Here is a 25,763-nt window from a genome sequence, read left to right as displayed (position 1 = left end):
TGCATTCGCTTTTCGGTCTCACGCTCCTCCCCTTCCCCCCGTATGTAAAAGTTAGGCTGAAATAGAGAAATAGACCGTCTAATCGACCGCCACCTGAAGTCACAGGTAGCTAGCTAGAGTAGTACGAAGAAATCCTTCCTTCCATTCAAGCATAAACCTAAGCCTCCGCCTCCAAAGTCTTAAGCTGCGCACCATACGTCTTCCGAATCAGCTCCATATAAGCCTTCCATTTGTGATGATCACCCGCCACCTCGGCATTCGGGAACGCCTTGCTCAGTTCGCGACTGATCTTCAGCACGCCCAATGATGCCTCCTGCGCTTTCTCGAGTTCTTGCTTCACGGCGTTTTCCTTCGGTTTGAAGGAGAGGATGGCGTTGTAGCGTTCTGAGAGCGCGTCGAGATGGCGCTGCGTCTCTTCGGGGGCGAGATGGATCAGCTTGGAGGTCATTAGGTTGCAGATTGTGCGGATGTCTTGTTCGTCGTCGATGCCGGAGAGGATGCGGTCGAAGAATTCGCTCATGTGGCTGAGGGAGAATGCCGAGTCGAGGGAGGCGTAGAGGGTTTCGTAGGCGCTCTGGAGGTTGGGTTAGTCTTTGATTTTGTGGGGGAGGGAGAAGGGGGTTAGGTGTACTGACCTTGCGTAGCTCGAGACCGTCGTCGACGCGGTGCTTGAATGGTCCCATTTGCACTTCGCGGATGAGTTCTGGCTTCACCTTGGTGTCGCCGAAAACGGCCGGGAGGAGTTCGTTGAGGTGAGGGAGAAGGATTTCCATCTTGTTGTGGATGGCTGAGTTCAAGGTCGTCAGGGCAAGACGGTGATTGCCAAGGTCGCGGTCGCTCAGCATGTTGACCAGCAGGGGTACGATCACGGGCCTCAGCACATCGTTGTACGTGTCTCTGGGATCTGAGAGGGTGTAGCGGAATGCGGAAATGACGACGCTGCGGATACTCGGGTCACTGCTGGAGAGATAATCCTGCATTGTGTTAGCTGCACATGTTGCGACTATTGACATACTGCTGGGGGTTTGACTTACCTGGAAATGAGGAATGTAAGCGACCGGATCGATCAGGGCGAGCCGGCCTACACATTCGGCACCAACGGCTCGATTGTCTTCTTCCTCTGACACGACCAGAAGTGCTTGCCAGAGCTTGACAGCCGAGGGAGCTACATCCGGCCGAACGATCTCGGGGTGCTGGAGCAATTCCCTCACGGAGTGGAGGAGCAGGTAACTCTGCGGGTTGCCCTTCTCAAGACCTCCCAGGATGATAGGCAAGTAAGATTTGACGTTACCTGCTGCTGCGTTACCCAGGGCTGTGGCTGCAGCCAGTCGGACCTTGTCGGACTTGGAGTTGAAATGAGTGATGAAGAGCTCAGGTGTCAGCGAACAGCTGGAGCCCATTCGTAGGCCGATCTCTCCCAAGATCGCGAGCGCAAGGCATTTACGTTGAGCATCCTGCGCAGTCTCCAGCTCCGTCATGAAATCTTCCATCTTGACACCCAGCTTAGGACCACCGTGTACCAAGAGAGTTCCAATCGCTCTACCGACAACTGACGTGTCGCCGCTGATGCCAACATCCTGAAGAAGCTTCTTCATCAATGCTGCACCAGCTCCCTCTTCTCCAATGACCTTGACTAATAGGAGCAGGGCTTTCAGTACCGTTCCAACGAGTGACGAGAGAACAACAGAACACAGCGCAGAGATCAAGCTCTCGTTTACAAGAAGCTGAGCATTGCCTGGAACCAGCTTGGCGAGGATGATGAGTGACGGTGCGAGGAAATGGAAATCTTCTGCGCTGATGAGCGGTAGAAGACTATCTTCAAGCTCTTTCATAGTCTTATCATCGTAATGAGTTCTGGTGTTGGGATTCATAGCCAGGCTGCGAAGAGCCTCCAAGCTGGCACCTCGAAGGACCCGGTCTGACTTGCGCAGCTGTGCGCCGAGCTCTGCAGTGACTTCACTAACCCAGGTTGGTGCGACATCCATCTCACGAGTGCAAAGGACGGCTACATCGTCAACGGCGCGGACAGCTGCGAGCCGCGTGGTCTCGTTCTTCAGTCGCTCCACCAAGACAGAAAGCCCTTTGGAGCGTTGATCGAGCGGAAGGAAAGTAGAACCTTTCTCCCCAGCTGTCCGAGCCAACAGCACGCCGAACACGTGGATAGCTCTCTGGCGAACTTCGAGATCGGCACTCGTATCAGTGATGCGGGTATGCACGACATCATACAGTCTCCCTAAGTGCGATGCAAGGTCCTGAGAGGCGTTGGGGACCCGCGGCGGCGTAAGCGCCTTCACGATTTGTTCGACGGCTCCCAACGCTTCGCTGCTGACCTTGTAGTTTCTGTCATTGACAGCCCCAATGACGCCGGGAATCAACGCGATAAGGAAGGGCAACAGTGCATCAGATGTATGCGTTTCAGCAATCGCGGCAATGAGTCCCAGGGTTTCGGTCTGGAGGGTGCCTGCACTCGCCGAAGACCCGACGGGTGCAGATGAACCGCCTGAGAGAGAAGAGGACTTCAAGACATCCGCTATGGGGTCTTCAAGCTGTTGGAGATGATCCGCAAGACCACCGTAGCGAACGAGTGCAAGGCTCTTGAGCAGCACGATAATAGCCTGCTTCAGAGGTACAGAAGCTTGCTTCCACATCTTGACCACACTCTGCACGATGATCGGCACTGAGCGAGCCAGCTCCGCCTGTGGACCAGATTTGGGCGAGGAAGGAGCAACAACGGGGGTGCTGACAGCAGAGGAGGTGCCAATGCTGGGCTCGAAGTCGATCATACTAGCATCACTATCCTGGCGTCTCCTCTTCCGCGAATTCTTCGAACCCCCAACTGACTCAAGGAACCCGTTGGACGTGATTAACATGGCGCCTTCACCTGTTTTCCGAACGAGTGCAGTCATGGTCGACACGACTTCGAGCTTGACACTTTCTTCCCTTTCTTTGTTGAACCGGGCGATAAGAGCGGGGGAGATTTGCTGAAACAAGGATGCATCGTCTGCAGTACGGCCGCGGGTGTAACTCGAAATGACGGAATAGAGCAATTTTGCTGCACAACGGCGGACCTTCCAGCTCATATCATCAATATCACTGTAGCCTCCTTCTTCCTCGAAATCCTCGAACTCGTCGTCGTCGTCCAGATCGGGCTCCTCCGTTACGTCATCTTCAGAGCCATCATCCTGAGTGCCGCCCATTTCTTCATCGTCTTCGGCTTCGGCAACGTTGGGATCGTATTTGAGAAATCGAAGGGCTGAGTTAATGGTATTGGACATGTATGGCTGCATCTGAGAGTTGCAAGAGCTAATCAACGTCTCCAGGGTGACCAGGGCGGTTTCTCGGAGTTCGTCCGCCTGAGGATCGTGCTCGTCATCGTAAGACGACATTGTGTCGAAGAGGTAAGGAGTTAGCAGTGAACTAAATGCAATCAGGGCGCAAGCCAAGAAACAGTAGCAACAGCAACAGCAACAGCAACAGCAGAGGATGCTTTGGGGGATAATCGAGCGAGCTCCACATCAACAGCCGCAGCTCTTTGGAAGCTCCGATAGCGTGACCCCGCGCTAGGCCCAATCCATCTCGGAGGAAGTTGCCGAGACTCCGGTCTTGGCACTGCGTGACAGTGAAAGCAAAAGCAGCAGGGAATTGGAGATTTGGCAGGTCGCCTTCACTACTGAAGGAAGTCAAAGAGATCAAGTGAGGATGAATTGCTGCGGGATTGTTGCTTGGATGCCATCAAGGCCTGCAGTCCACCTTGCTTGCGAGCCTTGGCCCGTTTTTTGCTGTTGGCATTGTCGGCCGCTTTATTGACCCGGCTCGAATCCGCTGATTCGGTGGCCGGTTCAGACTGGGGCGTTGTAGCTGCAGATGATTGAATGTCAGGCGTAGATGCCACTGTAGAAGTAACTTTTGGTGGTAGTGCAGGACGAGCAGCATCCTTGCGGACTGGCTTGATGGTCCGTCGCCGGCAACGGAGACATTTTAAGATTGTAGCTCCATCAGAGCTTGCCTTGCTCGCTCTGCCTGCGTTCGACTGCTTGCCTTTTTTCTTCTGGATGACGATATTCTTGGTCCACTGCGGGCTTCTAACACTGCCACATGCACCGCACGATGTCTCTTGGAGCCGCTGGTTTAACGGCTTGAATTCGTCACGGAGAATGCCGTTGTGAACGGTCATCAAGTAGGCCGCTGTTGATGGACTGAGAGCATTGAGAGCGCTGGCGGAGCCCTTGAGGAACTCCAACCGGGGCGCATGATCACTCAGGGGCATATTCAAGTGATAACAATCTCAAGTATCTAGATCGGTTGTGAATATATAAGAAGACCGAACCTGCTCAAAACCTGGCGGGAGAGCATGAGAATGAATTGATGCCGAGAAGGGAAAAAAAAGGGCTGTTCGGCAGCAAAGCAACCAAACACTCTCCCGCCGCACGATCAACTCAACATCTTCCCGGTGTTACTCTGCTTCTACTTTTCATCTTTCTCTTCTCCCCCCCAGTTCCTCTCTTCTCATTTCTTCACCTCTAGCATCTTTCTATTCTCTCTCTCCGGATCGAATATTCTGCGTCCAGTAATCTTCACACTTGCACAGAAGGTCTCCTACGTTGTTCCTTATCATCCTTGGCATATTCTGCGTCTCAAACTTTGCGAGCAACTCATACTTCGTCGCCGGATCGCTCCCTATTAGCTCGCTTTTCGCGGCATTTTCCAGAATCATGGAGATGCCAACTTCAGACTCGGCCTCGCTTCGAGTCGCGTTTGAAGGATGTGTAAGTCAAATTCTCATCTTCTACCCTGTACTATTCATCTTGCTGACCACCGATACGTCTCCAGGGCCACGGATGTCTTCATGATATCTATGCGTCAGTCGATAAAGCTGCCTCCCTAAAAGGGTGGGATGGTGTCGATTTATTGATCATTGGCGGCGATTTCCAGGTAAGACTGTTTTTGCCCCTGTCAACTCACCTGTCTCTCCTGCTAACCTCAACCTAGGCTGTCAGAAATGCCAATGATCTGGCCTGCATGTCAGTGCCGATGAAGTACAGAGAGTTGGGTGACTTTCATGAATACTACAGTGGGCAGCGTGTTGCTCCATACCTGACCATTTTTGTGGGAGGGAACCACGAGGCGAGCAATCACCTGTTTGAGCTGTATTACGGCGGGTGGGTAGCCCCCAATATCTACTACCTCGGTGCAGCCAACGTTATCCGGTGTGGGCCCCTTCGCATCGCCGGCATGTCTGGTATCTGGAAGGGATACGACTACCGGAGACCTCATTTTGAACGACTGCCGTACAACAGCGATGACGTTCAAAGCATCTACCACGTGAGGGAACTCGATGTTCGCAAGTTGCTGCAAATCCGCACACAAGTAGATCTGGGATTATCCCACGACTGGCCTAAGACGGTCGAGCGTAGCGGAGACTTTGAAACCTTATTCAATAAAAAGAATGGGTTCCGCGAGGATTCTCAAAACGGTCGACTTGGTAGTATGGCTGCCAAGCATGTTCTTGATCGGCTGCGCCCAGCCTATTGGTTTTCGGCCCACTTACACGTTAAGTTCGCGGCCCGAGTGCAGCACGCTCAATATGTTGTTCCTGAGCATCCAGCGGCCAAGAGACAGGCTGCTGCCGGTGCAACCGATGCCGGTCAGCGTTCAAGCGCTCCGTTTGCGCTGGATGGTGCGGTATTCACTTCTTTGGTCCTCGGTGAAGAGAACCAGAACCCATTGAATGAGCCTGTGGCCTCCGCTTCTACTGCCAACTCTGATAAGCAGAGTCAGAGCAACGCTGTAAGCACAGGAGATTCTCAGTTGCAGTCAGAGAGTGGACAGCCTGCTCATCAGCCATCCAAAACCGACGTATCGGCCGGAGAAGCAGCTAGCAGCATGGAGACTAAATTGTCAGCGTGGAACAACTTCCACGTCGTTGCTGCCCGAAACGAAGCGGCTGAGAACGAGCTTTACCTGTCGGGCAAGGCACAGAATCCTGGGCCGAACCCCTATGAACTCAAGCACAATCTGACCTGGAAAAGGGTGGAGACCGATATGGACGGCGTAAATCGGAAAATTGCAAGCGTCGAGAGGGATTTCAGTCCCGAACAGCAGAATCCCAAGAAGCAGAAGGTTGATCATGGATCGGATGTTGTGAAGAATAGTGACGAGATCGACTTAGATCTAGACAGCGAGTCCGACGAAGCCTCAAGTAAGGCACAGCCTGAAACGGTAGTTTCAGGAAATAGTGGCTCTCCCGCAATGACGTCCACTCCGACTCAGTTGGAACGAAACAATATCACCTCTCAAGCAGAACCAGCCAAAGCGGCTGATGTCTCACAGGATGTTCGAAACCAGCTGCCTGCCAGTTTTTCACGCCCCCAACCTGATCCCTATCCGGTCAATGGCCCTTTGCCGGAAGCCATTGCAAACAACGTGACCAATTTTCTTGCGTTGGACAAATGTCTTCCAAACCGCGAGTTTCTCCAGCTCTTGGAGATAAACCCTATCTCTGACCCGGATGGAGCGAAGGTCGAACGCCCTTATCGCTTGGAATACGACAAAGAATGGCTCGCAATTACACGTGCGTCCGCCAACGACCTCCACCTTGGGGATCCCAACGCCAGACCCTCTGCGGATAAGGGCGACGTCGTGTACCTGCCCCAGATCCTCGAAGAAGAGAAGTGGGTCGAGGAGAACGTCGTGAAGCCTGGAAAGCTTGTCGTCCCTGAGAACTTCACTCAAACTGCGCCCATCTACGATCCAAGTGTACCTCTGACAACTGAGGAGATGCCGATTGAGTACACCAATCCTCAGACCGCGGAGTTCTGCGAGTTGATCGGTATCAAAAACAAATTCGACATGAGCGACGCCGAACGCCAAGCTAGAATGGCCAGAGGGCCCCGTCCTAGCAGTAACAGAGGCGGTATGGGCCGTGGGCCTCGTCGAGGCGGCTTTGGCTTTGGACGGGGTCGCGGACGTGGAGGTCGCGGACGCGGCAACCGTTACTGATTCTACATTTCTCCATGTTACACTTCGCTGATCAAAGGCTGGCTCCATCTGTGACACGGTTGCTCTTCAGCTGAGGTGCGGTATTGCTCACGGCGCAAGGAAAGTACAGCGGATGAGGAAGTGCTGGGCACTTGCCTCTTCTCATATTTCTTTCATCGAATCGGCTATTCCACGATGCTATCTATCGAATTTGTCTTTATTTCATTTCTCACTGCAAACTACACTTATAATCTTTTCTATCTGACACTCTAATCGAAATGGAGACCAACTCTACCGATCTCATCAATGTCTCTCACAGAGAATGGCTCCATGAAAGTCGATCCTCATTTTCTGTCATTTATGCTCTAAAATCACGGTGACCTCGGAGTTACTTAGTACATTTGACGCGTTCACGAAATAGCTATCTTCCTACTGAATCACAGTACAGATAATGGAAATGAAAAACCAAAGCATGAAGCATAACCTTCGCGCAGTAGTAGACAGTAAAGTAAAGACTGAATAAACCGTAACTAAACTCAGTAACCACCACTACTCAATCTCCTCAATCCTCGGCCTCATACCCTCATCCCTACCAGCAAGAGGACTAACCCTCAACCCAGCAATCCGATCCCCCAATTCCAACCTCGGCTCCTCATCCTCCCCTCTCGCCCCAATCCCCCACAACAGCGACTTCTCCAGCCAAGCCTCCAAACTCTCCACCAACACTCGTACATGACCCCTCACAATCGAATCAGTCTCCCGACTCTCCACAAACCTCAACGAAGACAACATATGCGGAATATTCCCCACTGTCGCTGCTCCCCCATCCATTCCACCAGACTTTGCATCCGAAAGCGAGAACCCGAAGCCCAGAGCTTGACTACCGCGATTCTCGCGAACGGTATCCATAGCTTTGAGTATATCAAGAAGGAGAATAGCGCTCGCGCGTCGCAGGATAGCGGACTCAACTTCCGGTTCTAGTGTCAGCGTTGCGAGAGCTAATTCCACGGCTGAGGAGATAACCGAGGGCCCGAGGCCGAGGATATTCGTTTGGATGGCGCTGGCCAGGATGGATAATGCGGATGCGCGGACGCGGAGATCCTCTGGTTCGGAGTCCGATGCTGCGCCTGCTGCCCAGGCGGAGACGATGTTGGCGGAGTGGGCGGCTTGCTCTTCGTCTTCTTCGGAATCCGAGGCGTCGACTTCCTTCTGGATTTGGTCTGATAGTTCTTGGATTTTGGATGTAGATGTGGAGATGCTCCATCCTGGAGGCATGGATGATTCCTTTTGCTTGCGGGCTTCTTCGCGTTCTGCTTTCCGTTTCTCTTTCTCCAGTTGCTGTCTGCGTGTCTTTTGGGCTTGGGGTTTCTGGGCGCGTCGGCCGGCGACGGCAATCATGCCTTCGGCGAGGAATTTGGCTGTTTCGCCTGTAAGGGCGTCGTTGAGGTCTTGGACGGTGCGGAGGAGGGATTCGCCGATCTTGAGTCTTTGGTCGAGCGTGTGGGTCTCGGTTTTGTCGATGTAGCGGTCTACCAGGGTTTTGATCACGGTGCGGGGGTGTCGTGATGCTAGGGTGCCGATGAGTTTTATGGCGTTTAGGTAGATGAATTCGTCGGTACTGTGGGTTTCGGAGGTGTCGGTTATGATGGAGAGGAGGAGAGTCAGGGTGGAGGGGATGTCGAGGACGGGGGAGGCTTTGGTGATGAGGTTTGAGAGGAGGGAGAAGCCTTCGGCTTGGATGGGGGCGAGGTCGGAGTTTAGGTTGGATAGTGCGCGACGGTGGGTTTCGAAGTCGGCTATTTCGGTGGATGCTTTGTTTGTTGTGAGGGTCTCGCCTTCGGGGTTGGCGAGGTGGATTTCAATAAGCATTGATGATGTGGTTGCTGGTTTGGAGAGGTCGGATGGGAGATGGGGGGTTAGATCGTCGAGCTTTGACTTGATGGCTTCGAGCACTGGGAGGGTCTCGGGTGAGATGCTGAAATCGGGTGAGGCGAGGACAGTAGATAGAAGGCTGAATACGGCTGGTAGTGATTCGGCGGAGTCTGTGTCTGCTGCTGCTTCTTCCTTTCCGGTGTCGTCTGGCTCGACGATGTTGGCCAGTGACGATAGGGATACCTTGCCTGACCGTGTTCCCATAGTCTTCTTGCTCCGCACGTATGCTCGGTTCAGTTCACTGTCGATTATCTGCTTGATGAGTTCGAGCACGCGTAGAGGTCGACGGGAAAGGACGTCTTTCAAATTGTCGAGTAGCGTTTCCGCTACCTTAGCACTGATCAACTGCTGCATGATGTTCTTGAAGTTGTCTTCCTCCGGGGATAGTCGCAATCTATCCATCGAACGCTCATCCAAGGTAGGTTTTACCAGCCAGCTTTCACTGACGTAGAGGAAGATGTCAGCTGTCCGCTCTTCGCTACTGGGGTCTGCGCCCAATAAGCTGACGAAGAGTTTCGTGCGAGACTGCAATATGTCGACGAGGCGGACAATGTTGCGATTCGTTTCTGACGTGTTGCGCTTCCGCAGTAAGACTTTGTTCTTCGAGTTCGAATCATAAGTCCACGTTGCCCCGCCATCATAGAGTAGGTTGTCGACGAGTTTCTGTAATGGTTGAAGTCCAACTGATATTCCGAAATATATCTGTAGGATAGTTAGGACTTTCTCATGCAGTGCCATATTTTGATGTTCCATTGTATAGCAAGCTAGGCCCCAGAGTGGAACTAGAATAGGGTGGACGACGCGCTTCACGAGACCCGGATTCGGAGGTTGGAGGACTAAGGTTCGCAATCTGTCGACTGCTAATACAATCGTCGGCTCGGCAACTTGAATCTGCTCGGATGATCCACGGTCAAACTCATCAGCGGCAGCTATCCATTCCTTTGAGGAAGCATCAAGCCCCGCAGTAAGCGCTTTGAAGATAGGCTCCAAGAATATGGAGTGCCCGACGGTCCCAGGAGCGCCATAGGCTCTTTTACCCAAGATACCGTTTCCAATAACGTATGCTGCTGTCTTCATGAGGTCGGGGTCATCCCCATCAAGCAACTCCAGTAGCTGCGGTGCTATTGTGGAAAAGTACTTGACCGGGTCCATTCCTTCTGGAACCGAAGACAGCAGGCGGGACGTTTGCATTATACCCTGCACTGTGAAAATTGGGCCATTCGATGCCTGGGCCTGAGCTTCGGCTCCCAGAGACGGGGCAAACTGAGAGGCCAGAAAGACCATAGTTTGAAGTACACCACCGGGGCGTAATGGAATTCGTGACAGCTCGCTAGAGACCAGAGATTTGAACCACGGAGCAGGATCCGACTGCAGGAAACTGGACAATGTAGGTAGCAACACAGGGCTGGGAGTTCTGCAGCAAGTCAGTAGCTGTGGCTGGGACATTCATAAGAAACATACTCCTCAATCAGTCTTCTCACCTCCTGACGGTAGATAGCCTTCTTATCGTCGGAGAGGCTCTTTGAGTTATGAGCCAGGTCTGCAGCCGCACTGATCATGTCGCTAAGGATTCGGCCACGGATGACATCCTGAACGCTCATTTTTGTATCGAATATGATTTTCGAAAGAGTGACCCATATCCTTTCGAGGAGATATTTGTCTTCGGGACTCTCCTGAGCATGATGTTGTTGTTGAGCAATTACCCCCGCAGGCAGAGCCGAGAAGACCCTCTGGTGCAGAGGTAGGCCAAGACCTCTCGAAAGTGACGGGTAGATGCCTTCTACAGCAATCAGATCCAATAGAGCGAGAAGTAGCCTGCGTCTTTTTGCATCTTCAAGTGCGACGTCTTCGGTTTCCTGGCCGGTCTGGCTGGGCTGATCGCCAGCACTGGAGGGAGTGATGAAAGCAGTATGGGTGAGAGACAGTAGGCTCAAAGCTTTGAAGATAACATCCCTCCTCACAGACCCAGTACTTTTCTCATCGTCACGGAGTGTCTCGTTCAGAATCTCTACTAGAGACTGCCCCCGCAACTTTTGGCTCTGAACGCTATCTAAATTCTCGGTTAGCTTTGACATTCAGACGGCTCTGGGATCGAGCAGTGCATACCTCGTTGAAGAACAGATTCGAGAAACACGTTCACGGCAGCAAATGCCTCTTTTACCCGTACTGATTCACTCATCCTTCGATCATGGAGAGCTCTCCTTTACCCCAATACTCACATTTACAATTCTACGCCTATTTCCTTCGAGTCCAGAGAATGGATTAGAAGTGATTACCTAATCACATTATGCCTGCAAGTTGCGTATCACATGATTTGTGGCTAGTTCGAATGTGGTCTAGCGTGTAATGGGCCGGGCGGCAACTTCGATTTTGCTGCTACTTTGGGTAGTATACTGTTGTTACTACACGAACATCCAATATATGAAACACTCCAATACCTACATCTGTTCGCTCACTAATAATCAATTTAATCTTGCACGATGTTAAGTAAATACATTCAAGTCAGAAAGTTCTTTTCCAGGGCATGATGCCAACTCAAGCAGGTTTCATGTTTCAAACTAGCAAATATATAAATAGCCGTCATACAGCCGTCTAGCAAAGGTGGTTCTGACACACTACGTATTTGAATACTACTATATATCAGCTTCATGTCTCTTCTCTACTCCTCTAGTTTGCCAAGAACTAGCAGTGGGTCCAATTTTAGCTATAAGCTAGCATATTTGAAGTGGAACTGTCAAGGTAAGGCTAGTTGTTCGGCTCCATTGCCCTGAAATGTGGAATCGGAGAGTCACCGTCAGAGAGTATATTCGGGAAACAAGACAGTAGCTGAACGTAGGCGGCAAGCTCAGACCCTCCGGGAGCTTGATTGGCACCTTAACTGAGGTACTATAGATTATCCCTGATGCGATGCTGGCCGTGGATGAATCCAGATCCTCGGTAAAATGGCACTTTTCCCACTCCAACGGGCTCGGGGTCGAAGTCCCTAGAGATACTGTTTGCACATAAGAGTGACGATAAGGATCCCATGCTGAAGAACCTATAGCCGCTGGAAGATGTATCTCTGGTTTTTCTCCAAAAGTGGTGATGGCATTTAATGAGACACACATTGATGATAACTGTGGCAGATGCGGTCCAGATATTGCTTGGAACTGTAAGTCGACTGGTAAGTATCTGACCATGGCTTTTGCTTGTTGAATAGCGGCTGGCTGCGCCGTCCGCGCCAACAGCGCTCCAATCCGAGAGAAAGATATCGGTGACTTGGATACGAATTTCTCTTTACTGAGGCAGTAATGCTTGCTGTCTTCTGGAACCAGCAAGGGTGCCTCTTCTATGCGCGGCGAACGAATAAACAATGGAAATGCCCATTCAGCTACTGCTGGCATCCCGTCTCGGTTGATACCCCTCGTCAAGCTGAGCTTTATGTTGTATTCGACCGATATCTCGCTGGGCGTCATATCGTCTTGCCCTATGCTCGGAGGAAGGAGAGAATGCTCTTCCTGGACCTGCTGATGGTGACAAAATTGCTGGCACACCGAACCTCTTATCCTTGGAGGAACCGTGAACCCGAATGATATCTCGTGTCTCAAACCTCCTTGCAGTAGTCCTGAGTCTGTTGATGATTTGAGCATGAGCGGCTGTTCTATGCGAAGAAAAGTCTGACATGCTGTGTACGGTGGAAGTGGCACCGCGTTTTCGGTCCTATCAATCTGTATTTTGACTTTGCCTGACGAACAATCATTACGAGTTGCGACTGTAAACTGGAATTGAATTATACCTTCAAGATAAATGCTCAGCTGATGTGGAGAGATACTCTTTCGTGGGATAATGAAAGCCGTTCCCTTAATGTCATCTCCGACACTGAAATCGGCAGACCCATGCTCCAGTTGGAACTGAACATCCAAATTTGGTCTTTGGATTAGCATTGTGAGTAGGACCAAAGTATAATGCTTTATAGTATGCTCCTTCTTTCAGACAGTGAGCTGCTGGAGTATTTTTGAAAAAAAAGCCATGAAGCTCTGAATTTCTCTCTGCGTAATTATATAGTTCGGTTATATGCTCATAGGACCGTCGGCATGTCGTCACGGAACCGATTACAACAATGTGACTGGATGAAGCAGCTACAACAGACTTACAATAGTATATGATATCGGCAATCAGGATACATATCGCAGATATTCTCATTGATCAGTCAAAAAGAGCACAAACAATTACTTTTTTTTTTTTTCTCTTCACCCACCTCTATTGTTTTATGCTTATGGGCGCCGCGGGGCTGATACTAGTGGAAGTCATACTTGGCCAAGGTTAGACCTCGGCATGTGACCAAATTGCCGAATGATGAATAAGAGAGGCGAACTTCGTCTTGCCTCTCGGCGAAGGATCAGACTGCCGACAACATCAACGCATGCAGGTCATTCCAATAGTCTGAAAATAGATTATTCACCGATGCCTGTCACTAAGCAACAACCCAAGCGTGATAATAAGAAGCCTATAGCGTGCGTTGCCATTCGGGCTTCTTCCTTAGCAAGTGCGCTAACTAGTTCCCTTCCTGCAGCTGCCACCGTTGTCACGCCCATAAAGTTAAATGTTCTGGCGGACAGCCTTGTTCGAGATGTCGGCGGGCTGGCTGTGATGATGAGTGTCAATACACTCTACGTGATCGCAAGCTCAAGGTGCAAGAGAGGTAGGCATCCTCGATCATCTACCCATTGCTTAGCCGTCTCGGATACTGATATACACCAGTTACCTCGACGAACTTCTTACCCAAAACGCTCGATTAAGAGAACAGTTACGCTCCATTAGTACCTCTCAGAGCCCATCTGCCACTACTGCCGAGGGGTCTATTCCACAAGAGTCCTACCCGCCGGTGCAAAACCCTCTCCTCGGAGAACGGGCTTGGTTCTACCCATACGACCCTTCTGCTCCTCCTATATACATGGGTGATGCAGCATGCACGGCGTTCGCGACGCGCTTGCGCCAGTTCCTTACGGGGGATCCTAATACGGCGCATGTTGCTCGAACGCAATACACCCCCGAGTCATCTTTACTCGAGGGCGCCACTCAATGGCCCGGTCTAGCACAGGCTCGTCTACTGGTTCGTATTGCTTTCAACCAGTTGAGTCGCGTCTACCATCTGTTTCTACGCAAGTCGACCATCGAACACCTCGAATCCATATACCGCACGCCATCGCTACGCGATGACCCGGCTGTTATGTGCAAATTCTTCGCCCTTTTTGCCTTGGGCGAGGTCTATTCGTCTCGGGCCAACTCCTCACCAACGGGTCGGGTTCCAGGCACGTTGTACTATGTACGAGCAATGGGACTAATTCCGATTCTGCCCGAGAGACCAGGTGTCATCCATGTGGAAAGTCTGCTACTACTGGTAAGTCAACTGCTTCTTCAGCATATCATAGCTATTGCTAAACGCATCAATCAGTCGCTGTACTCGTACTTCCTCAACAGACGACACTCGGCTTATATGTTAGTCGGAAGCGCCATGCGTCTGGGCCTGATCCTCGGGCTCAATCATAATATCCCTGAGCGACAATGCACTGATCCTATAGAACGTCAGCATCGGGTTCGGCTGTGGTGGGCTATCTATGTCTTCGACCGCATGTATACGTCAAAATTCGGTTTCCCGCTACAGATACGCGATGAAGATATCCATGTCGATATGCCTACCGACGTTGCCAGCCCTGCTGCTGAGGAGCAGTTCTCTGATACAGCTTACTCTGTCGCCAGTATTCGACTGTCGCAGATCATTGGTAAGACCATTGACAAGATATATTGTCGCAAACAGCATGCAGAGTCATTTCTCCAGCGGGAGCAGCAGCTCTTGCTGGCTTTACAAGACTGGCTTAAATCGCTCCCAGAACATATCAAGTTGCGCTCAGAGGACTCTCCTCCGCCAAAGCATATCGTATCATTACATCTCCAATTCAATCAGGTCAGTTTCCTTCTTATCTCCGCCGGGTCTTTGCGTTAACAGTACGTAGTGCGTAATCTTAGCCACTCGACCCATCCTACTCCATGCTCTATTACATCACAGCAACCGTGATGATAGCGAAGACCTTCCTCAGCCGGTCATCACTCTTAGTGAAGCTTGCATACATGCTGCACGGCACTCCCATGCACTCATAATAGAAGAGTGGGTTAATGGCTCTTTGCCTATGTACGGCTATTTCTACGCCCAGTATTTCTTTTCATCTTGCATTGCCTTGGTGATCTCAAGTCTTTTGCCAACGATCGGAAACCCGGCAGATCTGGAGTCGTTAGATACTGCCATTGAGATCCTGCATAGGATGAGTGAACACGGCAATCTTGCTGCTGCTGAATTCTACGAGAACCTCAAGCGTGTCAAGAAAACTTTGGCAACCAACTCTGGAGTTGTTAATGATAGCCATGAGCGTCGCAGTCAAACACCAAGACACTCCCTCGCGTCATTATCGGCTGGAGGCCCGGCCGCAGATCCTCATGCAATTAGTATAGTGCCAGCTACGGGCTATACTACCGAGATGGCATTTTTAGAACCGACAATGCAGGATTTTCTGGGCAGGTCAGAGAATGAAATAGATGCTATCCAGCCATATGACCTTTTCATCGATGACCATGCTACTATCGCTGCATGGCCTGCGACCATGTGGACTTCGTGATCAGACGTATGGCTGTTAATGTCGTCATTAACAGATCAGAAGCCAGAAAATGGGACCGATCCCGGCATGGTGTGCTCTCGCCTTCATACCGCTCAAGGCTTCCGGGTCCACAAGGGGTGTGATTTTCGACCCCGACATTGACAGTCCTGCGAGGATTCGTCTACACCTTATTGGATAATGTCCCTAGTGTTCGCCACGATCAAGACCGTGTCGATATTTGCGATTTCAGACCGTGTAGCACACCGACGCACACATTCAATCATTGGGAGAATACTAGAAGGTCAAGTAAGCCAGCCCTTCCGCAAGCAACCATAGCAGCGGGCCGGAACGAGTATGCCTGGAGCCCAAAGGCAACTAAGATGCCAATCGGAAGGCCATCCAGCCATGCTGAATCGGCAATGCGGGAAAAGAAGCTGCAGAAATATTAGGTGGAAGCAAGTTTCCACTCGTGGAATTTACCAAAGTCCACAGTATAGTGAACCTTTGTGGCCATTAGGAATGAAGCGGAATTGGGGTGATTATCGTCTATCGGGTCAAGTGGTTAACTATAGGTGTATTGAATGACGTCATGGAGTCACTGCACTAAGGATGCTTCTTATGTTCCTCAGATATGTACATCGACAGCTAGCTTTGAAAGGCGTAATGTCCAAGCAAAAACAATACAGAACAACACCAAAGTCAATTAGCTGTAAAGCAATTAGAGAATGCAAAACATGGATAACTGGGTGCGAGGTGCAGGCGGCTGGTAATCACGTGATAACGCGTCGCGTCCGTTGGAGGCTCGACTCGAGGCGCATCATTTCAGTCCCGTCCTTTTACTTCCCCAAACACAGCGGCTGTGACATTGGCTGGCTCAACCAACTCCCTGAAGTTATTGATTTCTACTTGTTCGAGACGCTTAGTCAAAACTGATTCTTAGGAGCTCAAATCTCCATCGGATCCTATACCTTTGAAGATGTGTGGACGTGTTTCCATTGTTCTTTCCGGAGTGCCGCTTGATCTCGCCTCTCCGCCCGCTACGGGCGTCTATACAGATCTTACCCTCCTACGGCTTCTCAAGTTTTGTCTTTCGCGTTCTGCTAGGAGCAGGCGGTAAGAGGAAGCTTGGGAACTAAACCCTAATAGACACCAATCAGTTCGATGCCATTCGGTGGTATCAGTTTCACGGTGTTGCATGGCGGATGCACCGATTAGTGGGCTCGATCCTTGGTGGGATCGACGATATGAAAGGAATCCGATGTCCAGAGCTTCCTCGGAAGCAATCAAAGACGGCTTATCATGCGTTTGTTACAAGCTCCTGAAAAGGGCACGCGTCGGTCTGCCAATGCTGGGCGCTACATGTTGATCACTACGGATTGTCACTCTATGCCTGGAAGACTGGAGTTGGAGAGAAAGCAGGTGAAGCATGTCGGGCAACTCTGTTTTGGAGTTGTCTTAGGGAGCAATCTATGGGTGGTAATACCGTGCTTTTGAGGGCAATACTGCGGGCATCATTCATTACATGTGCAAGTTGATCATCTCGAATACAACAAACTGCCCACACACTGTCATTAACCCGATATGTCAATGGATCCACTCGTCAGAACCAATATAATCTCTCGGTTGTGTCCAGGCACGTCCGTGGTGATTATATTGCAGCGAGGTCCATTTTCACTGTCGGGCAGGATGATTTATGCTTGGTCATTGCCTTCAATGCAATGCCATCCGACATTTGGCTTTTTGTCACATTCCGGCACCAGATCAGTCTTAGCATGTAATGGTGATGCTCAATATGCAGGCATTGTCGGTCGTCCACGGTCTTGGGCCCTGTGCTGTCCCGTACATGCTTCCAATCTCGAGGGGCCTGGGACCCTTGTACCTGCTTTCTACCTTGCAACTTCCTGTACTTCGTCCACTTCGGAGGCTAGGTGGCACCAAATCGCGGCACCAGCCACTGATTTGCGCTTCTATAGAAGGTTCTGATCGCCCGTGTTAACCGTCTCTTTGCAATGTAGGTTGCGAATAGATGATGGGCGCTGGTACAGACTACGGTTTCGGTCGTGGTCCCTCCCTTTGGGGAGAAGAAAGCGGCTTTTGGGGATGTTCTTTGTCCGCTTTGAATGCCCCCTAATGTTTCGTACTGCGGGGAGGAAACAAAAACCTGTCCCTGGGGGTACTGTATCACACACAAGAAATCAGATCAAGTGGCGCTGGAATGTCAATTGATGCGCAGGAAACATGCCTAAAAGAAGTAGGGAGATGGTGCGTTTGATCTAAGGTTCGACTGGGATGCCTTGGATAGGTAAAGGGTCGATTCCCTGCGGAGGTTGTGAGGCATACCTGTGCCATAACCGCGTTCACTTGACGATTGCATTCCTCAACTGCTCAACTACTTGCCAAGGGTTCTGTGCTACACTGCTCCCAGAAACAGCCCGATGATCAGCAGTCGCTGCCTTTCATTCCGAGCGAGTCCTTCTCCTCTCCGTCGCGACTCAGGATCGAACCAGCTATCGGTCGAAGCATCATCTTCCAGCATTGTGGGCTTTGGGATTCGTACAGGGAATTCTCTGCAGAACCTCTTGACGGGGATCAAAGTTTAGGCTTGTCTGCTTGGATTTCGCGTTGTTTCCCATGCCATATTGCCTGGATGCTGGTGTTTCTTTCAGGATCGGGCTGAGCTAGCTACGAAAAGAAGGCGCTCTATTGATGTTCACGGTGGCACTGCAATGAAACTCGGGATTCCGTACAGGAAAGGGGAGGTGGATGTACCGCCTGAAGTATAGTAGCCGAACAGTCCGGGGTGTTTTCAGTCGGTGAACCTGCCGTTCCTCTTCGGGGGAACGGCCCAATTTTTTTTAATAAGTCTCCCCAGTCCCCATAAGTTGGCTTGGCTAACTACAGCAGGGTTATTGGGCGGAAGCATACAGTGCTTTTCGCCGACGGTTGGGCGTGATGTGTGCAACGTACTGCATAGAATTCAGGAGATAATTGCGGAAATGTCCCTGTCTACATGACCAAAATAAATACTATTAATAAGCATACTAGGATATTATTGCAACAATCGCGGATCCATCTATAATATCTTTAAAATCATGCTATTTCTGGCGCCCAATAACCCCGGCTGACTAATACTCGGGTGCCCCTCCAAAAAAAACTTGCCCCGCCACGGCGATAGTGGAATGCAAAGGAACGTTCCCGCCATTGCTGCTTAAATTTTCCTGTCGCCTTCATTTTTTGTGTTCTCTGGCGCAAACGGTCCTTTGATCTTTGTATTTTTTTCAGCACTTCTCTTTCACCGTAATTCCAACCCAGTGCTTATACCCCCTTCACAATGTCCGCCGACGAGAACCAGACTCAGCCCGAGTCGCAATTCCAGAAGCCCGGTGATCTGGTGGAGCGCAATGATGACACCGGTGTTATGAGCTTGGAGAGTCTTTGCACCAACTGCCACGAGAACGTAAGTGTTTCCTTAGTGATCTCTAAATACATCATGTTTCTTGTCGTGGATGACGAGTCTAACTTTGCAAACAGGGTACCACCAGACTCCTGCTCCTTCGTGTGCCCTTCTTCCGTGACATTATCCTCGAATCGTTCGAATGCGAGCACTGCCACTTCAAGAACAACTCCGTCAAGTCTGCCGGCCAGATCCAGGAGAAGGGCGCCAAGTACACCCTCGAAGTTGAGAACGAGACCGACATGCAGCGCCAGGTCATTCGCAGTGATACCTCGATCTTCAAGCTCGAGACTCTGGGTATCGAGATGCCCAAGACCGACGGCCAGATGACCACCATCGAGGGTGTTATCCAGACTATTTACGAGTCCCTCTCCAGCGAGCAGCCTCTTCGCAAGGAACAGGCCCCTGAACTCCACGATGCCCTTGTGCCCATCATTGATAAGCTCAAGAGCATGATTGACCGCGAGGGATACCCCTTCACTGTCTCCCTCGACGACCCTACCGGTAACTCTTGGATTGCTCCCACCACCGCCGATGATGTCAAGAAGTACAAGCGCCGCGACTACCCTCGTACCCACGAGCAGAATGAACAGCTTGGTATCGCTGCCGACCCCAACGCTGTGCAGCATGAAGGTACCGCCGAAGCCGAGGAGGACGATATTATCGCAGGAAAGGTTTATAGCCTGCCCTCCGAATGCCCCGGCTGCAGCAAGGAGTGCTTTACCAACTTTAAGAAACTGGACATCCCCTACTTCAAGGAGGTGTACGTCTGGGGTACCTCCTGTGAACACTGCGGATACCGCACCAGTGAAGTCAAGACTGGTGGCGAGGTCCCCGAGAAGGGCAAGCGTATCACCCTCAGTGTCGAGAACGAGACCGATCTTGCCCGTGATATCCTTAAGTCCGACACCTGCGCGCTCTACAGTGAGCAGCTCGAGGTTACCGTCCAGCCCGGTACCTTGGGTGGTCGTTTCACCACCGTCGAGGGTCTTCTCACCGAGATCCGCGACCAGCTGCGCGGCCAGATCTACGACATCGACGACACCACCGGCTCCGGCGGAGACAGCATGGCCTCCTCCGACAAGGAGAAGTGGGAGCGCTTCTTCAAGCGTCTCGACGCTGCTATTAGCGGCGAGATGAAGTTCGTCATCACCCTCGAGGACCCCATGGCCAACAGCTACGTCCAGGACCTGTGTGCTCCTGCTGCTGATCCCCAGATCAAGACGGAGGAGTACACCCGCACTGATGAGGAGGAAGAGGAGCTCGGTCTGAAGGACATGAAGACGGAGGGATACGAGCAGGACGCGGAGAACAAGCCTGCTGATGAGCAGCAGTGATAAATAACTCCGTTATACCCGTTAGACTCTGCTTTCGCGTTTCTCTTTGATGACCTTGGTCTTGTCTCTGTTACGATGTGCATGAACTTCACACGCTTGGCCCCTTCGTATATATGCATTGCGATGACGTTTTACGTTTGGCCTTGTTTTCTTTTGTTTTGCTTCTAGATATCCGGTGCATGTTGGCATTGTCATATGGTGTGGTTGTGGGGTATTTCACTTTTTGTTACTCATAGTTTGGGGGCGATATCCATGGGTTGTGAAAAAAAGTTCATTGATGATGTGTGCTTTTAGAGATATCATATACGAACCATGTATAGATGACCGTCTGTCAGTTTCATTTATCATTATAATATAGTAGATTGGCGATCCCAATCAGGTTCTCGCTCTGTATCTGATCCGACCCAGCATCTCTATCAGCTCAAACCTCAGTCCACCACGGACATTGTATGAGGTATCGAGCGACGCTGGTAGCCTTAAGTAGTGAGGCGAGCTGAGCCATTGCAAGAGCGACACCTGATGCCGCATATAGTTTCCAGTTCGCATCAAGCATGGCGTCTTCACATCTCACAATCGACATAGAGCATGGCCATGGCCATGACCATACCAACCAACCCTTCTTCAAACATATCAACCAACCACAAATACCCCCCACCTCACTTCGCAAACGGATTCGCATGAATCGTAACCCTCTCAATCTTCAACGCCTCAAAGCCCCCCTCCTCTCCCTCCTTAGGCTGCACCACCCTCCCCTTCTTATCAACCTTAACATTCGCCTTCTCCAATCTCCCCAACACATCCCCGCCCTCATCCTGCGCCGTCAGATTCAACACCTTCCCAAACACCGTACTCGCGCCATCCAAATGCGGCGCCGGCGCAAACGTCACGAAGAACTGGCTTCCGTTTATAGTTGCCCCCGTGGCGCCTTGCGATCCCGGCGCTGTGCGATCCTTCACGGGGCGGGATGCCATCGAGAGGATACCCCGCGTGTTGTGCTTTAGTGCTGGGAGGTGAATTTCTTGGTTTAGGGCTTGCGGGTGGTGGATTGAGGTGCCGCCTTTGGGGATGTCTTCGAAGGGGAGGGGGGGTTTAGAGCTGGATGAGGAGGAGATGAGGGACGGGTTGAGTGAGATGTCGCCGCCTTGGATCATGAAGCCCGGGATGAGGCGGTGGAAGGGCGTGTTGTTGTATGCGCCGCTGGCGCAGAGGGCGATGAAGTTCTGTGTGGTGGTTAGTTGGGCTCATTGGGGGGGGTACGGAGTGAGGTGCGTCGGAGTGGGAAGGAAGTATGTACCTCTGCTGTTTTGGGGACTGCTTCGCAGAAGAGCTCGACTTTGAGGTCGCCGTGGGTGGTATGGAGCTGGAGTAGAGTTGGTGGTTAGTTGTGTTTGCTGGCACTGATGGTGGTGTAGTTTGGGGGAGTGCACTCACTGTTACAGACATGGTGTGTGAGTCTGTGCTATCTGCTGATAGTAGAATGATAGTAGAATGGGAAATGTTGGCGCAATGAACGACGGAGAGCTGCGGCGATCATCGATGCGGAGCGCATTTATCTGCAGATCACATGACGGTCGTGATATTCCATCCAGCAGAACCACATCCCATTCCTACATCAACTTCACAATATACTCTACGATTGGTTTTGCTGTATACGGTACATGGGTATTTCTCATCATATGCCATCTGTTTTATTTTGCGATTAGACACACCCAATTCCTTTCGACTACATATCATCATCGCATCTTAATCTACTGCTATTCACCACCATGAACAACAGGCCTGTCGAACAAGCGCTGGCCACGCTACTGCCTACACACGCGCAAGACCTCCCACAAGAGCTTCTCAGTCTCGCCATATCACTCGTCGCCCAATCGCGCAGCTTCTCCAGCAGCCTGAAGCCTGAAGAAGAGATCGCACGGCCGTATGCGTGCGCTGAAATCGCTTGCAAGAGGTGTGTAGTCTGCCTTTCCCATACACTAGTCTTCCATATGCATTGATTCTAACTAATCCTCACGATAACAGGTTAACCCGCGCTCTCAAACTCCCCCCTCTCCTCGGCCACCCTCCATGTCCTCCCCGCGCCTACAAAAAGCTCTACGCCTTCCTGGACCGATCCCTCTCTACCGGAAATGCCCGCGCAAGTGCCTCCGCCCCAGGAACACCCTCTCGCGCCGGATCAGCACCCTCAACACCAAGAAAGGGCACGCAGAGGACCCCATCAAAGACCACCGCAACTGCTACTCCGCGAGGGATACAACAACAACTACACCAACAAAACACGCCCACGAAATCCACCCCTCTCAAGCGCGCACTCTCACACACCGACGCCGACAGACCCTCACCATCACCTCGGCCCCAGAAAATCCCCAAGTTCCGCGCAAATGGCCTCTCCGGCTCAACCATCATCCCCGACGCCCCTAGCTGGGTGATGACTTCCATCCGCACCGTCTGCAAGACGCTTTCAACACCCGCACCGCGCATGAGCACATGGTCTCGACCACCTATCTCGAGAACTCTCCCACCTCACATCTTCGCCGGTGTATCTACCATCCTGTACCTGATATCCGAAGCGACGGCGAAACACGACGAAGAGATCGACGAGGAGATGATGGAGTTTCTCGAACCAGTTATCCTAGCCAAGGATAAAGAGAACGATGAGGATTTCAAGGAAATAATCAATGCATTGATTGTTGCTGTGTATTTCCTGGTGCTTGCTCGTCGCCGACAACCGGGGTCATCGGGCGATGATAGTGCCAAGGAGGCAGCGGAGGCGAAGAAAATGGATAAGAAGACGTTCTCGGAGATGCGACAGACCGCGCTGGTTAGTCTGGGCCTTCCGTTGACGGAGAGGCGGCATCGGGAGGATGTGGATCAGTGGATTGCGTTGGTTATGGAGCAGGGGTGGGCTCATGGGAAGGAGTGGTTTGAGAATGTGCCGTTGGCTGGGGAGTTGGATGGCGATGAGGGCGCTTTGGGGGATGAGCTGGTGGGTGGGGTGGTCGAGGAGGATGTGGGTAGGGGCAGGTTGATGGTCTCTGGGAGGGGGGCTTTGGTTGCGGGCAAGGCTTCGAGACGGGGACTGCTTCCGGGGTTGGGGACGATGATGCAGGATCGGGTGGATTGGTTGAGTGAGGATCGCAGGGAGGATTATCTCGAGTGGAAGGCGGATATGCTGGCGCGGATTGAGCAGATGGAGAGGACGGCTCAGCCTGCTTGATAGTATTTGGAATATTATAGATTAATACAAGTGAGATACCCTTGAAGTGAGATGACGGTTTCTATGGTGTAGAACAACCTTGTAGTTTGTTCGGGTCAGTGGATAGTAATGTATGACTAGAAATGGTGTACAGAATCCCACAAATAAGGGTAAAGTTGAAAAGCAATGCTATGGTATCATTATCACAATGAATGCAAGTCTATACCCATCACCCACCCGAAAAGCAACCTTTGAACGAAATGCGTGGCCAAGTTAAGCAACGGGGTATAGTGTAGAAAAGCCGATAGAGACAAAAACAAACGCAGATTATATGCTTTGCCGCCAGTCTAATACCAGATACTCCTTGTCCGATGATGCGGGATGGACTCCTGTCCGGTCTTCTCTATTTCTTTCATGGTGTCGTAGAGGAAGAAATCTATCAAGATAGCGTTCACGCCCATTCCAGCGGGTTTTTGGACGGGCTCCTTTTTGACAAATTTCTGGGTTGAGCATTTCTGCTGGTGATCTTCAGTGTCTTCGTCTTCTTCTGCCTCCTTGTCTTTGTTGAGCTTCACCGTCGGGTTCACCCTGGTTTCTGGGTGTCGGCGTTCGATCTCCCTTCTTATCAATTCGACACACCAGATACTGGTTGCTCGAAGCTCAATCTCCCAGTTGGACCCGCTAGGGATCGGCTGCAACCTGCGTATGTGGCTTTCCAAGGGCGGCGAGTATGACATACAGCCGAGTTGGTGGAGCATCTGAGGGATTCGATAGTCTATAAAGTATGAGCTAGAGTTCAAGCAAGGTGTGCAGGAAAGAAGTCAAGAGATTTACCTGCAAACATGGTGATTTTATCAATATCGTTAAACTCTCCATACCCCTCACCATTGAAGCAAGCCCAAAGGTCCGCAACCAAGATCTGAGCCCGCTTGTAGATCCGCACTCTCCGCCCGTGGAAGGTTGTCTCGTCCCGGAAGCAGGAGAAGCTCTCTGCTAGCAAATTGACCAGCGAAGCCGCAGAGTAGTTGGAGTTGTAGATGCAATTGACAAAACTACCTTCATACTCCTGCAGATGGGGAATTTATTAGCATCCGACGCAGGAAAAGTAAATGGCGAAGGACATACTCTGCAAAGAACTCGACCTGCCTCTCGCAGGCACTGAAGACGTTCCTGGAGCAAAGGAATCTCTTCATCGGTGGCAGAGCGGAAGACATGCTTAATGAGTTCCTCGGTACATTCATCTTCCTTGGTCCAAAACTCCGGCGTGGTGATTGGAATGTCTATAACAGTCAGTTTCTTGCGTCTCTTGCTTAGCATGCGGCAAATAGACCCACCCTCATCCAAAGCCCTCTGCAAGGCAGCGACCAAGCTCCAGTAGCCTGTCCACTTCCTTCCTCGGTACTCAATCGCAAAGCGCTTCTCGCTAGGGAGCTCCGACCAGAAACTGAAGTTGAGGAGATCCATCGTGAAAATGAAGTCGACGGTGTTTTCGTCTTTCGCTTTAGGGTGTAATTCGTGCTCCGACCATGTTTGCGTCGAGTATTCCTTCTTCTGCATCAAATTCCATATCGTCTCCGCGGCTTCTTTCGTCTTGGAGGGGTTCAATGCGACGTCGATAGCATTGTCGAAAGCGTATTGCGCATTTTCCAGCACTTTTGTCTCTGCGGTTCGAGGATCAGAAGAGCCTCCCAGTCCCAGTGTCTTGCGCAGAAGCGCAATCAACTCGGGGTCTGCTTCGTCGTCCGACATAGCTCCAGGGGGACAGGTCTTGCCCGGTGACACTTTTTTTGCTCGGTTAGGTGCCAACCGAAGTGTAGAGCGAAATTGGCGAGGAGAAGACGGAGAAGCAGCGAACTCCGGGCTCACGGCAGAGGCGATAGCGAGGAAAGGGGAGGGAGATGGAGGGAAAGAGGAAAACGGATTGAAAATGGGAAATCCCCACGAGCGACTGTCTTTGGATCAAAGACGGTTGTTGCCAGAAAGGGCGATCGGGCCAAAGGCAGGCTCCAAGGCGAATTTCCCAGCGGAAATTCACGCACTACCAAGTTATTTATCTACGGAGCTAATTCTCCAATGTCATCTAGGAAGCAGTGTCCTAATCGATCGACCCCGTCAATAAAGACCTGCTTATTGGTATTTTCATGTCCCTCAATTCTTTAATCGGGAATTTCCAGCTTCAACTTTTTGGTCCGATAAGTGCTGGTTATATAAGCAAGGGTATCTTATCTCCTTTGCGG

General features: G+C 51.3%; 10 protein-coding genes across 10 annotated transcripts; 4 read left to right on the top strand and 6 right to left on the bottom strand.

Annotated features, from left to right (window-relative positions):
• Positions 1 to 157: 157 nt before the first annotated feature.
• Positions 158 to 3,386, bottom strand: BO87DRAFT_308497 (TIP120 domain-containing protein; the record flags this gene model as incomplete). Its single annotated transcript, XM_025619436.1, has 3 exons — positions 158 to 574; positions 636 to 974; positions 1,035 to 3,386. The coding sequence occupies 3 exons, from the start codon at positions 3,384 to 3,386 to the stop codon at positions 158 to 160; spliced, it is 3,108 nt and encodes a 1,035-aa protein (XP_025479698.1).
• A 140-nt stretch (positions 3,387 to 3,526) lies between these two features.
• BO87DRAFT_54366 (ribonuclease P Rpr2/Rpp21/SNM1 subunit) lies at positions 3,527 to 4,417 on the bottom strand. The gene has a single exon (XM_025629371.1). It carries the CDS (start codon positions 4,265 to 4,267, stop codon positions 3,668 to 3,670), a length of 600 nt encoding a protein of 199 aa, XP_025479697.1. The 5' UTR covers positions 4,268 to 4,417; the 3' UTR covers positions 3,527 to 3,667.
• A 55-nt stretch (positions 4,418 to 4,472) lies between these two features.
• Positions 4,473 to 7,444, top strand: BO87DRAFT_376593 (RNA lariat debranching enzyme). The gene is made up of 3 exons (XM_025623325.1): positions 4,473 to 4,766; positions 4,831 to 4,932; positions 4,990 to 7,444. Exons 1-3 carry the CDS (start codon positions 4,713 to 4,715, stop codon positions 6,997 to 6,999), a joined length of 2,166 nt encoding a protein of 721 aa, XP_025479696.1. The 5' UTR covers positions 4,473 to 4,712; the 3' UTR covers positions 7,000 to 7,444.
• Positions 7,445 to 7,527: 83 nt separating this feature from the next.
• Positions 7,528 to 11,135, bottom strand: BO87DRAFT_334643 (RTP1/Tango6 family protein; the record flags this gene model as incomplete). The annotated part of the gene is made up of 3 exons (XM_025620459.1): positions 11,017 to 11,135; positions 10,372 to 10,960; positions 7,528 to 10,324 (listed from the first exon to the last, which is right to left on the bottom strand). Exons 1-3 carry the CDS (start codon positions 11,087 to 11,089, stop codon positions 7,528 to 7,530), a joined length of 3,459 nt encoding a protein of 1,152 aa, XP_025479695.1. The 5' UTR covers positions 11,090 to 11,135.
• Positions 11,136 to 12,276: 1,141 nt separating this feature from the next.
• BO87DRAFT_436094 (uncharacterized protein) lies at positions 12,277 to 13,138 on the bottom strand (the record flags this gene model as incomplete). The annotated part of the gene is made up of 2 exons (XM_025627800.1): positions 12,686 to 13,138; positions 12,277 to 12,545 (listed from the first exon to the last, which is right to left on the bottom strand). The coding sequence occupies exons 1-2, from the start codon at positions 12,831 to 12,833 to the stop codon at positions 12,277 to 12,279; spliced, it is 417 nt and encodes a 138-aa protein (XP_025479694.1). The 5' UTR covers positions 12,834 to 13,138.
• A 215-nt stretch (positions 13,139 to 13,353) lies between these two features.
• BO87DRAFT_308350 (Zn(II)2Cys6 transcription factor) lies at positions 13,354 to 15,560 on the top strand (the record flags this gene model as incomplete). The annotated part of the gene is made up of 5 exons (XM_025619431.1): positions 13,354 to 13,403; positions 13,463 to 13,591; positions 13,651 to 14,290; positions 14,345 to 14,854; positions 14,904 to 15,560. The coding sequence occupies 5 exons, from the start codon at positions 13,354 to 13,356 to the stop codon at positions 15,558 to 15,560; spliced, it is 1,986 nt and encodes a 661-aa protein (XP_025479693.1).
• Positions 15,561 to 18,665: 3,105 nt separating this feature from the next.
• zpr1 (zinc finger-containing protein ZPR1) lies at positions 18,666 to 20,667 on the top strand. Its single transcript, XM_025628922.1, has 2 exons — positions 18,666 to 18,996; positions 19,071 to 20,667. The coding sequence occupies exons 1-2, from the start codon at positions 18,871 to 18,873 to the stop codon at positions 20,328 to 20,330; spliced, it is 1,386 nt and encodes a 461-aa protein (XP_025479692.1). The 5' UTR covers positions 18,666 to 18,870; the 3' UTR covers positions 20,331 to 20,667.
• Positions 20,668 to 20,755: 88 nt separating this feature from the next.
• Positions 20,756 to 21,835, bottom strand: cyp5 (putative peptidyl-prolyl cis-trans isomerase). The gene is made up of 3 exons (XM_025629370.1): positions 21,762 to 21,835; positions 21,625 to 21,690; positions 20,756 to 21,550 (listed from the first exon to the last, which is right to left on the bottom strand). The coding sequence occupies exons 1-3, from the start codon at positions 21,771 to 21,773 to the stop codon at positions 20,987 to 20,989; spliced, it is 642 nt and encodes a 213-aa protein (XP_025479691.1). The 5' UTR covers positions 21,774 to 21,835; the 3' UTR covers positions 20,756 to 20,986.
• A 125-nt stretch (positions 21,836 to 21,960) lies between these two features.
• BO87DRAFT_415972 (uncharacterized protein) lies at positions 21,961 to 23,547 on the top strand (the record flags this gene model as incomplete). Its single annotated transcript, XM_025626721.1, has 2 exons — positions 21,961 to 22,281; positions 22,353 to 23,547. The coding sequence occupies exons 1-2, from the start codon at positions 22,097 to 22,099 to the stop codon at positions 23,545 to 23,547; spliced, it is 1,380 nt and encodes a 459-aa protein (XP_025479690.1). The 5' UTR covers positions 21,961 to 22,096.
• Positions 23,548 to 23,676: 129 nt separating this feature from the next.
• On the bottom strand, positions 23,677 to 25,635 carry BO87DRAFT_358929 (queuosine 5'-phosphate N-glycosylase/hydrolase). The gene is made up of 4 exons (XM_025621494.1): positions 24,861 to 25,635; positions 24,652 to 24,806; positions 24,361 to 24,592; positions 23,677 to 24,301 (listed from the first exon to the last, which is right to left on the bottom strand). The coding sequence occupies exons 1-4, from the start codon at positions 25,273 to 25,275 to the stop codon at positions 23,874 to 23,876; spliced, it is 1,230 nt and encodes a 409-aa protein (XP_025479689.1). The 5' UTR covers positions 25,276 to 25,635; the 3' UTR covers positions 23,677 to 23,873.
• Positions 25,636 to 25,763: the final 128 nt, after the last annotated feature.

This window comes from Aspergillus neoniger (assembly GCF_003184625.1).
Source record: "Aspergillus neoniger CBS 115656 unplaced genomic scaffold BO87scaffold_16, whole genome shotgun sequence".
NCBI lineage: Eukaryota > Fungi > Ascomycota > Eurotiomycetes > Eurotiales > Aspergillaceae > Aspergillus > Aspergillus neoniger.
Note: the sequence above shows the minus strand (reverse complement) of the source record. Positions and strands in the feature narration are given on the sequence as shown.